At 36.1% G+C, this 13,926-nt stretch overlaps 1 protein-coding gene across 1 annotated transcript in view; it reads left to right on the forward strand.

Moving 5' to 3' along the window:
- thsd7aa (thrombospondin, type I, domain containing 7Aa) overlaps positions 1-13,926 on the forward strand; it is a 67,186-nt gene that overhangs the window by 18,873 nt on the left and 34,387 nt on the right. Inside the window, exons 5-7 of the mRNA XM_042745485.1 lie at positions 2,528-2,683; positions 6,037-6,240; positions 13,376-13,570. Coding sequence (XP_042601419.1) covers positions 2,528-2,683; positions 6,037-6,240; positions 13,376-13,570 — 555 coding nt within the window. The remainder of the gene's footprint in view (positions 1-2,527; positions 2,684-6,036; positions 6,241-13,375; positions 13,571-13,926) is intronic.

Below are 13,926 nucleotides of genomic sequence, written 5' to 3' on the forward strand. Positions count from 1 at the left end.
CAAAGGATGTCAGTATTTATCAAAATATTTTTCATTTAATTTTTAAACAATTCCTTTAATTTGTATTTCCTTTTTTTGGTGAACTATTCCTTTAATTTGTATAAATTAAAATATTAAATTTAAACACACCCTTATATCACACATCTGTCACTCATTCTCAACAAACATTATTATATTAAAATTTATATAAAAATTTATATAATATATTATTTGTTGTTTATTATGTGTGTGTGTGTGTGTGGAGATCTGTTCAAACTAAACAGTTTGAAACTGTAGTCTTTTGTGAATGTATTTCACATTATGTATTTATTTTTGTGTCTGGCAGTGTAAACTCATATTAAATTAAACTCAAATAAAATGAAATGGAATAAAAGTAAATGCAAACGTAAACACCACATGCACACCCACCCCCACCCCGCCAGCAACTAAGAAACTTTTTCTGTTTTGCCAGTAGTGAAGAATCAGTGAAATATATTGTTTCCACGAACATGAAAGCTTTATTTGCATTACAAGTCATTTTGGGATTATGGATTCTTAAACCCATGTAATGAATGCCAGAATCGCACTGAACACAAAATGTATGCATTTTACATATCAAAAGCAGCTTGTTGTCTTCCTCTCTACCAATGCCGCTTCCCATCCGGCTTCCTGCTCTGCTGTTTGGGCCTGGGGAAGCTGTGCTTGATTTCCTCTCCCCACGGGTGGCATCAGACATTTAGAAGACAGGGGAAAGCAGCTGCTGTTGCGATCTTTATCCATTAAGACATCTCAGTCACAGAGAGCAGAACACAACAACAGTGTTCAATTATTTCGGCACGGCCGTGTAGCTCTCCAGAATATAATCAATGTTGCACCCCATCGTGGATCTTTATGAGATATTCAACGCAGTGGCTTTGTTACAGTGCATCCATGCAGCACCGCCCCGCGGGCAGGCCCGAGTTATTTATGATGATGATGATGGTGATGCAAGCAGGTGAATGTGTTGGCGACTGTCAGATGGACAGAGGGACTGATGGGATACTGGTGCCATAATTAGGCCGGGGAAACCCTGGGTGGGCAAGCAGCAGACCATCTGGCCTCCAAGCGAGTGTTGTGCCACCTGAACAAGGTCAACCTACAAGGATAGGGTCATTAATCAGGCTGGGTTAACAGGGCAGCGAAACGTGAGCCGCTGAGACAGGAAGTCAGACAGGTTTTTGCCCACCTCACTACCTCAACAGCACAACCGCGTCCTAATAAGAAATACAGAGCGCATGGATACAAGTCTGTCTGTGGGAATAAGGGAACTTGCATTTGCAAGTCAATTCGACATTTTTTGCAAATCAATTTTGTCAATTTGACAGCCTTTTTTTTTGACATGTCACTTTTGGAAGTAAATTCAGCTTGCTAAATTGAGCGTTCCGGTGGATGTTTGTCCCAGAGGAGCACTTCACAAAAAAACATTTTAATTTCTGCTTTAAACAAGCTCATATAAATCATTAATGACTCTGGCCATGCAATCAATCACTTAGAACACACTGAAAATCTACACACACACAAAACACATAAACTGAATGATTTTAGAAAAGGCTCAAAGCACACATAGAACACCTTTTGGACACGAAGCAATTTGCATGTGAATGAAGAGAAGATCCGTCAAATGGAATCGGCAGCAGATCTGTTCACGCACTGACCTTGCAGAAAGTCACCTACGGCTCGCAGCTGAAAGCACACTTGCACTGAGTGCTGGTTACAGATAAAAAGAAAACAAGGACAAAAGGGGTCTTGGGAGATGTCTGGCAAAACATGTGCAATCAGGAGCACTTGTTTGTGAGAAAGATGTTCATCATGTCATTTTATCTCTTCATGTTCGAATTTTCAAACAATATAAATTTGAGTCTGACTCACGTCATCTCCGGCCCCCATATATTTATGTGTATAAAAAAATACTACTCAATCATATCATATATATATAACCATATATATATGTATATATAAAAATATCTATCAAATATATTCAATACAGTAAATATTCACCTGTGAACAGTTTGGGGGTAAAAGTTATATTTCTATTTAACTTTTATTCAGCAAGGACACATTAAATTGATCAAAAGTGACAGTAAGGGCATTTATAATATTATAAAAGATTCATTCTCAGAACCCTGATAAAATGATAATTATTCATAACTTTTTTGAGCGCTAAATCGCCATATTAGAATAGTTTTTTATTTAGAAAACATATGCTATAAAATATATATATATATACTATATATATATATACTATATATATATATATATATATTTGATTATTATATAATATGTGAACATAAGATAATATTTGCAAAATACTACAAATTTTACTTTGTTGCCTTTGTGAACGTAAGATATCTTTCAAAAAGCTGAATGTACTGTATATTCTTATACAAATAAAGTATCAAAGATTCTTTAGAAAAGCGGCAACAAAACACTCCTCCTGTATATTCTTATTCCATTTGCGGAACAACTATTTTATTAGGGACTCTGTAACAATGTGTGTCTGTGTCCTCAGCCTTGCGGCCAGTGAACAGTGACCTGTGTCTGGGCGTTTCTCCCAACACCACCCAGCTCTGCCATATTCCCTGCCCTGTGGAGTGTGAGGTGTCCTCCTGGAGCGCATGGGGGCCCTGCACCTTTGAAAACTGTCAGGATCAGTCCACAAAGAAAGGTAAGCTTGAACTACAGGACCACTTCATCTTTTACAGTTGTGTTTGGGAAGCGGTCATTTCACCCATCTCGCTAAAACAGAGCAGATCAATAAAACGTCTTCTTTCATTGTAAATCACATGAATTGTGTACGGGAAGCCTTTTAACACATAACTCACACTGCCCCACCTCTCACATCTGTCTGCGCCATCAGCATCCAGGCAATAAACTTATCAGCGCCTACTAGGGCAAAATATTCATTTTCTTAAAGGTTTATGAACCAGGACCATTGTAGAGGGAACAACAAACAAAAGGGACCCACAGAAAAATAAAACATGTCACAAATAGACAAAAGACAAATCAAGGGATAGACGGCTTCAAAGACACATACACAAGCTTCAAATGGTCTCTGAAATGGAACAGAATCTGCTAGATTCACAGGATGGTGGCTTACCGATTGCTGCTGACAGATGGTATAGTGTATCAAAGGTGCTGGCACGCTGGCTGCATTTCCTCGTTAATTATGGCTGGGACAGCAACCCGTGCCATGACTAATGCATATTGACTCTTCCCTAATGAAGCGATTCAAAAGGATGGGATGGGAGGAAATTCTCCACCATGCATCTTAATGATGAATTCTCTGCAAATCTGTGTTCCACTCTCTCTTTTCAAACCACAACTTATCACACATAACAACAAATAAAAGTAACAAAACTTCTCAACACACATTAAGTTGGCTCACATTACGTTGTCCATCAATATTCAGCGAAATAAGTCAAGAAATATCTCATTCACAAGGACAAAAATAGAACATGACATGAAGAAAATTTTAGTGAATTCTGTCAATGGATAAAAAATATGTACTCATGCAAATATAGGAGTAAAGTATAATATAACAATTAATTATAATTAGAAACAAAAACCATAATAGACTTAACATAAATGCAAATAAAACAAATTTATTAACAATATTAAATTTAAATAACCAAATGATTGGAGGTAGAAATTGATGCAAAATAGCTTGAATTTAGTGTACATCGCTTTGAGTTTAAATATTTTTGCTACAAATATATATTGTATGATGATTTATTTTACTTTACTGGAGACCAAAAAGCAAATATTATAACATTTTTGTGATTATAAATATGGATTTATACATCTGTTGTATGATATTATTTTTTATATTTATAAAATTAAAAATTTCTCATTTTAATAATTAAAAATTATAAAATCAAAAAACTATATATTAAATGTAACCTATAATACCTTCCACCTCCCCATAAAACAAGATCAAAAACAAAATAAAGTAAAATCTAAATCAATATTTAACAATATTTCAAGTATTTTAATTTAGACAACATCAACTGTTTCTGTAAATCTCAATTCACATTCTAGAATTAAATTTGAACTAAATTCTTCTTTGCAACAGAACTCAATTCTCAATAATGCTGTGCAGTCCTGGTTTGATGTCAAGCAAAAACCAAATCCAGTGCTGTCTTACAAATGATGAATGTAGATATAAACTGTTATTAAAACAGCAAGGGTGTTCTTTTGTAATATATCAGCAATCTTTATTATAACCTCAACAAGCTACAAAAATAAGCTTGATGGGAGATAAAGTACAAATTACATGTGACATCTCAACCTGAGGCCCCAATAACATGTCAGTGTGCACCTTAGACGTGATGACCCATGAGATCCTGATGAGATTTTTGTGCGGCTGTGCCTTTTGTCTATTTTTGGGGCTCAGGGGCTCATATGAAACCCAGTATCGTGCTTTTGTCTGATAAAGAGACAGAGGCAGCATATGCCACCAAACACCTCCAGGGCTGACTGACAGGACGTGATACAATCCCCTTACACACCCACAATCAGCTCTACGCTGACCTTCTGATTAAATAAAGCCAGGAGGAGAGCGCAGGACAGAAGTCATCAGAAAAAGGGACAACGCTGGTATCTCCAACTAACTCCTAAAGGCCCCCCTCTCCCAAATTACCTTATCGGCCCCAGACAGCAATGTGGATTAAACCAGAGGCCAGGGACCAAAGAGAGGAGGGTAATGGCAGGGTACAAGTAGGTGACCTTGCGCCAGTCATGAGTCCAGTCCACCCATTTTCATTCCTCTGGATCCCTTTTCCTGCCCTTGAATGGGAATACCCCTGGCGCCAAAGCCTCTGTATTAATGGATTGCTGAATGCTTTAGTCCCTTTGGTGAAAGGCAAGCATAATGAGGAAGAAATAATACAATTCATTATGATGAGCTGCTCCAGTATATTCTGTCATCTTGCATGCTTAATGGACCGATATGTTTAATGTAATATTACAGTAATTATGCAATGACACACTGAGACAGTTTAGAGGGCTAATGGAAGGGATTGTGCCGACTAGTTAATTAGTACAGACACTAGTCGGGTAAGCGTTGGGTCGATGTGAACTTCAGGAGAAAAATGTCTCCATCCACAAACTGCTTAATTTGGAAAAGCATGAATAAAATTTGTGACTAATTGAAACTAATTATTGTCCAACAAGGGTGAAGTGATTATTTTATTTATTCTTTGTAAAATAGTTGTGTATAATAATAATGATAATAATAATAAAAGTAATAATAAATATATATATATATATATATATATATATATATATATATATATATATATATATATTTATATATATATATATATATCCTACATTCCTTTATTTTCCTAAAATGTTATGCTATTTTAAAAATGAACAGTGTTTATATATATATAGTATATTTGATATATATATATATATATATTAGTACATTAATATATATAATATATTATCTTTTTCAATGTTATTTTACAATTATTTATAGACTATTATAGTAATATTTTGTTTTTAATCTTTTATAGTTTCCGTTTTAATTTTAGTCATTTTCTTGCATACTTCTGTCATTATCATTATTATTATTATTATTATTATTATTTTTTTTTTTTTTATTAAATATCTATATTTAGCATTATTTTGGATTTAGTAATTTTAGTACTTCAAGGCAACTTGTCAAATAAAATTTGTCAAATAGTTTATAAAATGATTTTTAATCTAATATTTATATTTTATTTGATCTTTTTTTAAGTTAATGAATAGTTTAAGGGCTTTCGTTTGTTTGTTTTGTATGACGACCTGTTATTGCATGATATATATGAATGTGAAAGCTTGTTGAATTTGCAATAAAGAGAAAAAGTTCAGTCATTTGAACAGATATATTTACTAATCAATTAATTTTTTGGATGACTGTTTGACTATTTTACATGATTCAACTCTACCTGCACTGTTTACTCCCACGGATTAATTCAACTGACTAAATCAGTGACATGAATGACTTTGAGTCTCATCTGTGTTCTTCTACAGGTTTCAAACTGAGGAAAAGGAAAATCATGAATGAGCCCACAGGTGGCACAGGAAATTGCCCCCACCTGACGGAGGCAATTCCCTGTGAGGAGCCCAGTTGCTATGAATGGCTGCTGGTGAAGCTGGAGGAGTGTGTGCCTGACAATGCCAAAGCATGTGGACCGGGAACCCAGAACCCACAAGTACAGTGCATCAACAGTGACGGTAAGTTATACTTACACCTTCCATCTGCATGATATGGGACTGTTCATTCATTCCATTCATAAATATTCAAGGTAATTAAAAAATCTTTGCCTGCATAGACTTTCTATTTAAGGGTCGTATCCACGCCTGCAGTGTGTGTCGAATGCAGCAACAAACTAAGATTGTTTTGTTGTTGTACAGCTGGGTCCATTCTTGAACTGTGTCCATAGGGCGTATGTTCTGGACTCATGCCCAATGCCGTAATTGTTGTTTTTGCACAGGCGGCTGGTAGTACTTCTCTATTGTTAGAGTGGCCAAAGGGGAAATTCGGAGCAAAATTCAGAGTAAGAAGTGGCACTGCTGCCTTTTACTCTTCTAAACCCAAATCCACGTGTGCTGGGGCGGTCTACCGTCTAACTAGCCCAAAGGCCCAAAACTCTCCAATAGCGTCTGGATGTTATTGGCTTGACTGAGTACACGGTAGCTAGGGAAACCAACACCAGCACCATCTGTGAGATCAGAGAAAAATATAGTTTACCTGGGGACAATCACATGCCTGGATCTGTGACCATAGCTGACACTAATGCCTCAATATACTGAAAGAAAGGAGAGCTGGGATGGCTGTAACAGAGTTTTTTGTGCTACATGTAGGTTGTAACTTGTAACACTATAAGAAAACATGGACATCCATTTAAATTATTGCAATTCCAATACCCATAAGTTAAGCATTTTATTTCAAAAAGGTAAAAAAAAAAAAAATAACAAATAGGTGAATTATTAAATAAATATACAACTTTTTTATTAAAGAAAGAAAGTTAAGAAATTAATACTTTAATTCAGCAAGGAAAAATTAACATGATCAAAAGTGACAGTAAATACAATTATGATGTTACAAAAGATTTATATTTCAAATAATTGCTTTTGAATGTTCTATTAGTCAAAAAAAACAGAAAAAATATGTTTCCAAAAAATGCAAAAATAGCTGGGTTATCAACATTGCAGCATAATAAGAAATGTTTCTTGAGCAGCAAAATCTTATTAAAAAGCATATTTGATCATAAAAAAAAATAATAAAAAAAGCATATTAGAATGATTTCTGAAGGATCATGTGTATGGAGTAATCATGCATAAAAATCAGCTTTCCATCACAGGAATAAAATACATTTTAAATAAATATTAAAATAGAAAAGAGTTATTTTAAATTATAATAATATTTTAAATTATTGACTTCTTTCAAAAACATTAAAAAAAAACAAATCTTACAGATCCCAAAATCTTTAATGGTGACATACATGCAAACAAAGAAGAACATGAAACACAAATGACTTAATATTGCTTAAGCTCTCTGTGGATTTAGAGTTATTACATTGTTTACTCCTACTGTCTGAGAAGCTTTTGTCAAAAGCCACTTTTATATCTAATTATGTAGGGCTATAAAATCTCCCATCTGTCTTGGTTTTGATTTAAATCATTCATACAGCCTACAACTTCATAGATATTTGAGAAATGAAATGACCCAGCTATGTTGTACTAACAGTTTTTTAATGTGATTTTATGGATGAACACTTTCCTCTGGTTGATGAGGGAGTGAAATTCAGTGCCACAAACCCACAATACCGATTCATCCGATCTAATTAATTTCATATAATAGAGACTAGAGCATAGCTGAGTGAATATTTTAAAAAAAAGTGGAAATCCTGTCTCCAACGTGTGGAAATGAAATAGGTTCATTCAGCGAGCTTATCAAAAATAATTAACCTTAAATTATTGTGGATAATAAGGGACAAGTAGAATATTCAGTTTTTAAAAATGGAAGCACCAACCCTGTGACTTCTTTTTCTTTGCCTTCCATATTGTTAATGTCTTGTCTGGAGGTGCGACTCGACTCGGCTTGCATTAATGAATCAATTATGAGCGCACACCGTAATTGTATTTTACATCCTCACATTTCACTCCTTGTTCCAGTAAATTTCAGTATGCGGACAAGGCAATTACTGCGACATTCCAGAACCTCAGCATTCACATCGCTAATGAGGACTCGGGGGAGAGGGAAAGGCGGAGAGTAAGGACAGAAAGAGAGAGGCAGAGAAAGGCTCCTGTGTGTGTGTGTGTGTGTATGTGTGTGCAACTCAATCAGTTTTGCAAGGCTCATAATCAAGCATCCCATTCACACCAACTGAAGGTGTCATACTGCATGTGCCTCAGCTGTCACCACAGAGACGACTGCCACCTCCCCCCGGCCCTCCAACGAACCTCATCTCCTAGACAGTTACCCTGAAACACCTTCCTTAACATGCCACGTATAACAACTGTACTTTATATAGCAGGCACAGATTCTATAGCTTAGGCAGCCATGCATTAAACAGTTCGATGACCAATTAATTAAATAAAGAAACTGATCACCCTGTACTAACCCTAAAATGCATAGCTCAATTTTCTCCTCTTGAATATATTTGTGGGTCAAAATGGTCCGGGATAAAATATGATACATGCATGCTATAGCACTTCTTGTTTTGTCATTGAAGTAATTAAATGATTTAGACCAGGGGTGTCAAACATACGGCCCGCGGGCCGAACACGGCCCACAGAGGTGTCCAATCCGGCCCGCAGGAGGATTTAAACAATAATATAAAATAATAAATAAAACATCATTTTGAAAATTAACAATATTTCATTTTGAATTTAAAGCGGAACAAATTGCTCATTTATTTATGTTGATGTTACACCTCGGGAGTCGGAACACCTAACATTGTGAATTTTAAAGCGCGCCAGAAACTCGAGCAGCACGAGGATAATATGATGATAGATGCGTTGTAACTGATGCTTGTGTGGCAATTTTCTGGTGATTTTAAACGTCCAAAAGAAGAAATTTGACCTGGAAGGGCGGACAGGCTATTTAAGGAGAAATGGAAAGAAAGGTTTTGTAATCCCAACTCCGATAGTTATGTTTAATCACTACTCGAGGCTGTGGTAAATGTGGGCGATATTAAACGACACACTGGACAGCTTTGCATGGAGAAAGTAAATGAGCGATGAGTGTGCAATATTTATCGTGTACTAATATCCTAACTGTTGTTTTAATGTGCAAGCTGACATTTTGTAACTTTGCAAAAAAAAAAAAACCATATCATGAGAGTTTTTCATTGCCGGATGAAGGCTATCAGATTACAATATAATTCAAGATATGGAGGCAAAATGTCCTGTAAGAAATTTTATTTTTTAATATTTATGTCATGATAGTTAAGTAATGTCTAAGTATAACAAGAGTGTTGCTTTCCTGACTGTCAGCGTGATCGCAAATGAATTGATTTTATACAACAGCTCAGTCACAATGCTATCTTTTTATCTCTGTTTCGGCAAGAAAAAGTTTTTAACAAAGCCAAAGTAAGACCAGTTGTGCGTCTCCGAGCAGCACTGTGCTCATTCACAGTTATGAATGAGCTCATTCATTTGTTACTGAATTAAACTAATCTTTAACAAAACAAATCATTCAATTAAACAATTCACCGACCCATTCAACTAGCTTCGTTTCTAAAGGAATCAGACGTTTTGAATGAATGAGTCAATGGATCCCTCATTAAGACGGAGACTTGCTGTGAAAGTGAAGTGACATACAGCCAAGTATGGTGACCCATACTCAGAATTCATGCTCTGCATTAACCCATCCAAAGGGCACACACACCGCAGTGAAGACACACACACCATGAACACACACCCGGAGCAGTGGGCAGCCATTTATGCTGCGGCGCCCGGGGAACAGTTGGGGGTTCAGTGCCTTGCTTAAGGCAACCCTCTACATTGCGAGTAAATCACTCGCATATGCGACTAAATCTTCATTCTGGCGACTAAATGATGCCTAATATTAGCCAATGGCTAATAAATTCTCAGATTTTACTCGCCAGTGTGTTAGTTGGAGGCTAAGTATAAGTTTAGCACAGATATAATTTCACTCGCGAACACTCTCTGACTGAGCGCTTCAGTTTCACTCTCCGTCAGGCGATCTGTGCTTTTTTTCAGTTCATCTCAATTGATGTGCAAGCCCACCTGTATTTATTGTATCGTAAACTCTAATGTGAAGGCGCACAAAGCGCCGTCGCTTTCTCTCACACACACGCAGAGAGAGAGAGAGAGAGAGAATTGATGCACTACATTTAAACAATATTCTTTGTTGTATTTTCCTGTCAAAATAACGGCGTTCCTATGGAAGTCTTCAGCTTTTAAGAACAAACGGGTTTTCCGGTAGTGGGTGGAGTTAATGCACAAACGGCAATCTCATTGGCTGGCGCTCACCTATTATCGCCCCTGTTTTTAGCAAATAAGTTCAAGCTAACACCTGATTAATATTCATGAATCCAGCAGCTCATTAATCCTTAGTAATCCTTAGTGTGTTTTATAGTTCTTATTATTAGAATTCGTTTCATGTTGTAACAGAAACACTGAATGACAAAAAAAAAAGCCCACCACCAGTCCAGTTCAATGTTCAGTTAAATGACTAATATGCATTCAGACATGGTTATCAAGTTTACTTCTAATTACTAAAGTTATATTATTAAATAATACTGTATATGTGTGTGTGTGTATGTATGTATGTATATATACAAGTCTGGCGAGTAAACTAAAATATTTACTAGCCAATGGCGATTCAGTTGCCAGGGTGTCCGTAGAGGGTTGTAAGGGCACCTCAGTCATGGTATTGCCGGCCCGAGACTCAAACCCACAACCTTAGGGTTAGGAGTCAAACTCTCTAACCACTAGGCCACGACATCCCCACCTACTGGTGGCTTTAGTATCATATTTATTTGCACAACCCTAAAATAACTATATAAAAAGTATACATACATATATAATATATTTTTTTTGTTGTTGTGTTGTGTTGTATGGTTATATATAATGTAACAAGTGAGCAAACGTAGGGTTTACCAAAAGGTAATTCGGCCCACACAATGGGACATTTACTCTTCTCCCGCCCTCAACCTTAAATGAAGTTTGACACACCCCGATTTAGACTGTAGTTTGGTGGGTCGATTTTTGCCTGGGAACCAAATGCCTTAATTAACATCGGTTCAAACTGGTATGACTCTCTCTCACTTCTGTGGAACACAAAAGAATATATTTTAAAGGATGTTTTTACTTTTTTTGTCTATACAGTAAAGTCAGTGGAGTCCAAAACCACATTTGACCCCATTGACTTCGATGACACTGTATATATATTATCATATATATATATATATTATATACACACACACTATATATATATATACAGTATATATACAGTGTGTATATTTCATATATGAATATCATATATATATATATACAGTATATATACAGTGTGTATATTTCATATATGAATATATGAAAACATATATCCAAAAACTGAAAGGAACACTGGCCATTTCTCTGTTCCTCCCTGCAACACATTGACCCATTTAAGTCCAGATACCTTGCTGTAGTGAGGAATAATGATTTGTTCAAGGTCACCTCTTTCTTTGTCCTGCCTCGCAGATGGGTAGATGGTGAATATGTTGTTCTGGCACCAGTGGCGAGCCGCCTGTATAAATGAAATTAACTCTGTTAGTCCCTCAGATTCAGTCTGCATTTAGCTGAACTCCCTCTCTCCCTCATTAACTTTGGGAAGAGTAGTGTGCAGCCTCATCAGAATGTGACAGCGCTCAATAGAGGAAATGTCAGATGCTGTCTGGTACTTTTCCATCAGGGGACAGTCAGACGCAGGTGAGGTTTAACACTCTGAGATATATAAGCGCTAGACGTACAGCTGATATTACATTTTCCCCAGCGTGTACTCACTGAGTTATTCATGAGGACAGTTGATTTGTTTTTCCTCAAGTCTGTGAGATTTGCCTTATGTGCAGCCTTTTCTTTTCTTTTCTTTTCTTTTCTTTTCTTTTCTTTTCTTTTCTTTTCTTTTCTCTTCTTTTCTTTTCTTTTCTCTTCTTTTCTTTTCTTTTTAAATCCAAGATGGTGACCAGCTAATGGGCTAAGCTAAGTTTTAAACTTCCAAAAAGGCACATAAATGTCTGTAATGGACTGTAATGATTTTTATTTTTATTTATTTATTTTTTTTTTTTTTACGTGTAATGCTGTGTATAAACACCAGCGGTGTGGTGGAAATCTAATTCTTTCACACCCCCAATTTCAACCACTCCTCATTGTTCCCTAGTGCCTCCCCTCTTCTCTCAATTATTGATTCCTGTTGTCTGGTGCTGATGAGAATAGATCTGTTGTGTCCCATGGGGTCCCAAAGTGTCATCTGACTCAGTGGGTTTTCTGTCAATTTGGGCTTTTTTTTGCAGGGGTGGGGATCAACGATAAATACATACACTGGTGCACAGTCAAAAAGTCCACATAGGTGTCAAAAACCAAAATCTATCACATTAACACTACGAGCAAAATAAAATTAAATTTTGTTGTTTTGTCTTGTCTTGTTTTACTTTGTTTTGATTGTTTGATTTTCTTTTTGCATTGATTTGTTTTGCTTTTTATGGTTTGGAAGTCAAAAGTCAAAGTTTATTATATAGCACAAATTCTTTTGCTTTATTTTATGCACAAAGTTCTTTTGGTTTTGATTTTCTTTTTTATGTTTTATTTTTGCTTTTATTTTTGCTAGTTTGTTTCTATTAAAACAATTAAACTCATTTAAAATGTAAAAACAATATTGATCCTTTCATGTATAAGACATACAGTAAAGATTTAAGTTAAATGTTATACACTAAAAACATGTCACGAGATACATGTTATTTAGCTGCAGTTGCTGCATTGGCTGTTTTTCTTGGACAGCATTTACGTATAATTACATGTGATTGTGTGATTGCAAACATCGCCGGATCAGCGTCCCTCTTGGGTGCACAGCTGTAAAATCAAATATTAAACTAAAATATAAATCCAAAAATCACATTAAAGAAGAACAAAAAACTCTACACAACTACTTTCTACTCTTAAACTTTTGGGCTAAATGCATGCCATAACTATGCAAAAGGCTTCTGTATGCAATTTACCCTTGTCCTTGGAGATTTTTATGCTAGAAATTAGCAATGGGTCATTATTAAAAAAGGACACAATTAAAGACTTGACAATACAACATGACAATAGTTGCCCACTCACTCATTATAATACGTGGACAGGCAGCTGTGCCTCTCAGGTGAATACGTGGACAGGCAGCTGTGCCGGGATGCCATTCTTCCCATGCCTGTGCTGTGTGAGGTGCCCTGCCCCAAAGACTGTGTGCTCAGTCCCTGGACTTCATGGTCTCTGTGCTCCAATACCTGCTCAGGGAAGAACTCAGAGGGCAAGCAGACCAGATCACGCTCCATTCTGGCCTACAATGCTGGGGATGGTAGGGTTTTTACTATAATCAAACAACCAAAAAACTCACATAACAACAAAACCACTTGGATTGAGCTGAGACCTGGATTTCCACTGAGCTGAACAATGATGCACCTTACTATTTTGCTGCATAGCCTGTTCACAAACAAACACTACTTGAAGTCTTGTTTATTAATCTTATGAGTATCAAAGATCTTTTTTAACATCTGAATCAATTTAATTACACATTTGTATGATATGACTGGCTCCTGTTGTATTAATAGTGAGAAGTTAAAATGAATGAATGATAATAATATTCATAGTTCATAATAATCAATTAAAAAACATAAGCCCCTTTCACACTGCGATTCCGGAAAATACTTGGGT

The sequence above is a fragment of the Cyprinus carpio genome, chromosome B19, assembly GCF_018340385.1.
Source record: "Cyprinus carpio isolate SPL01 chromosome B19, ASM1834038v1, whole genome shotgun sequence".
In the NCBI taxonomy this organism is placed as follows: domain Eukaryota; kingdom Metazoa; phylum Chordata; class Actinopteri; order Cypriniformes; family Cyprinidae; genus Cyprinus; species Cyprinus carpio.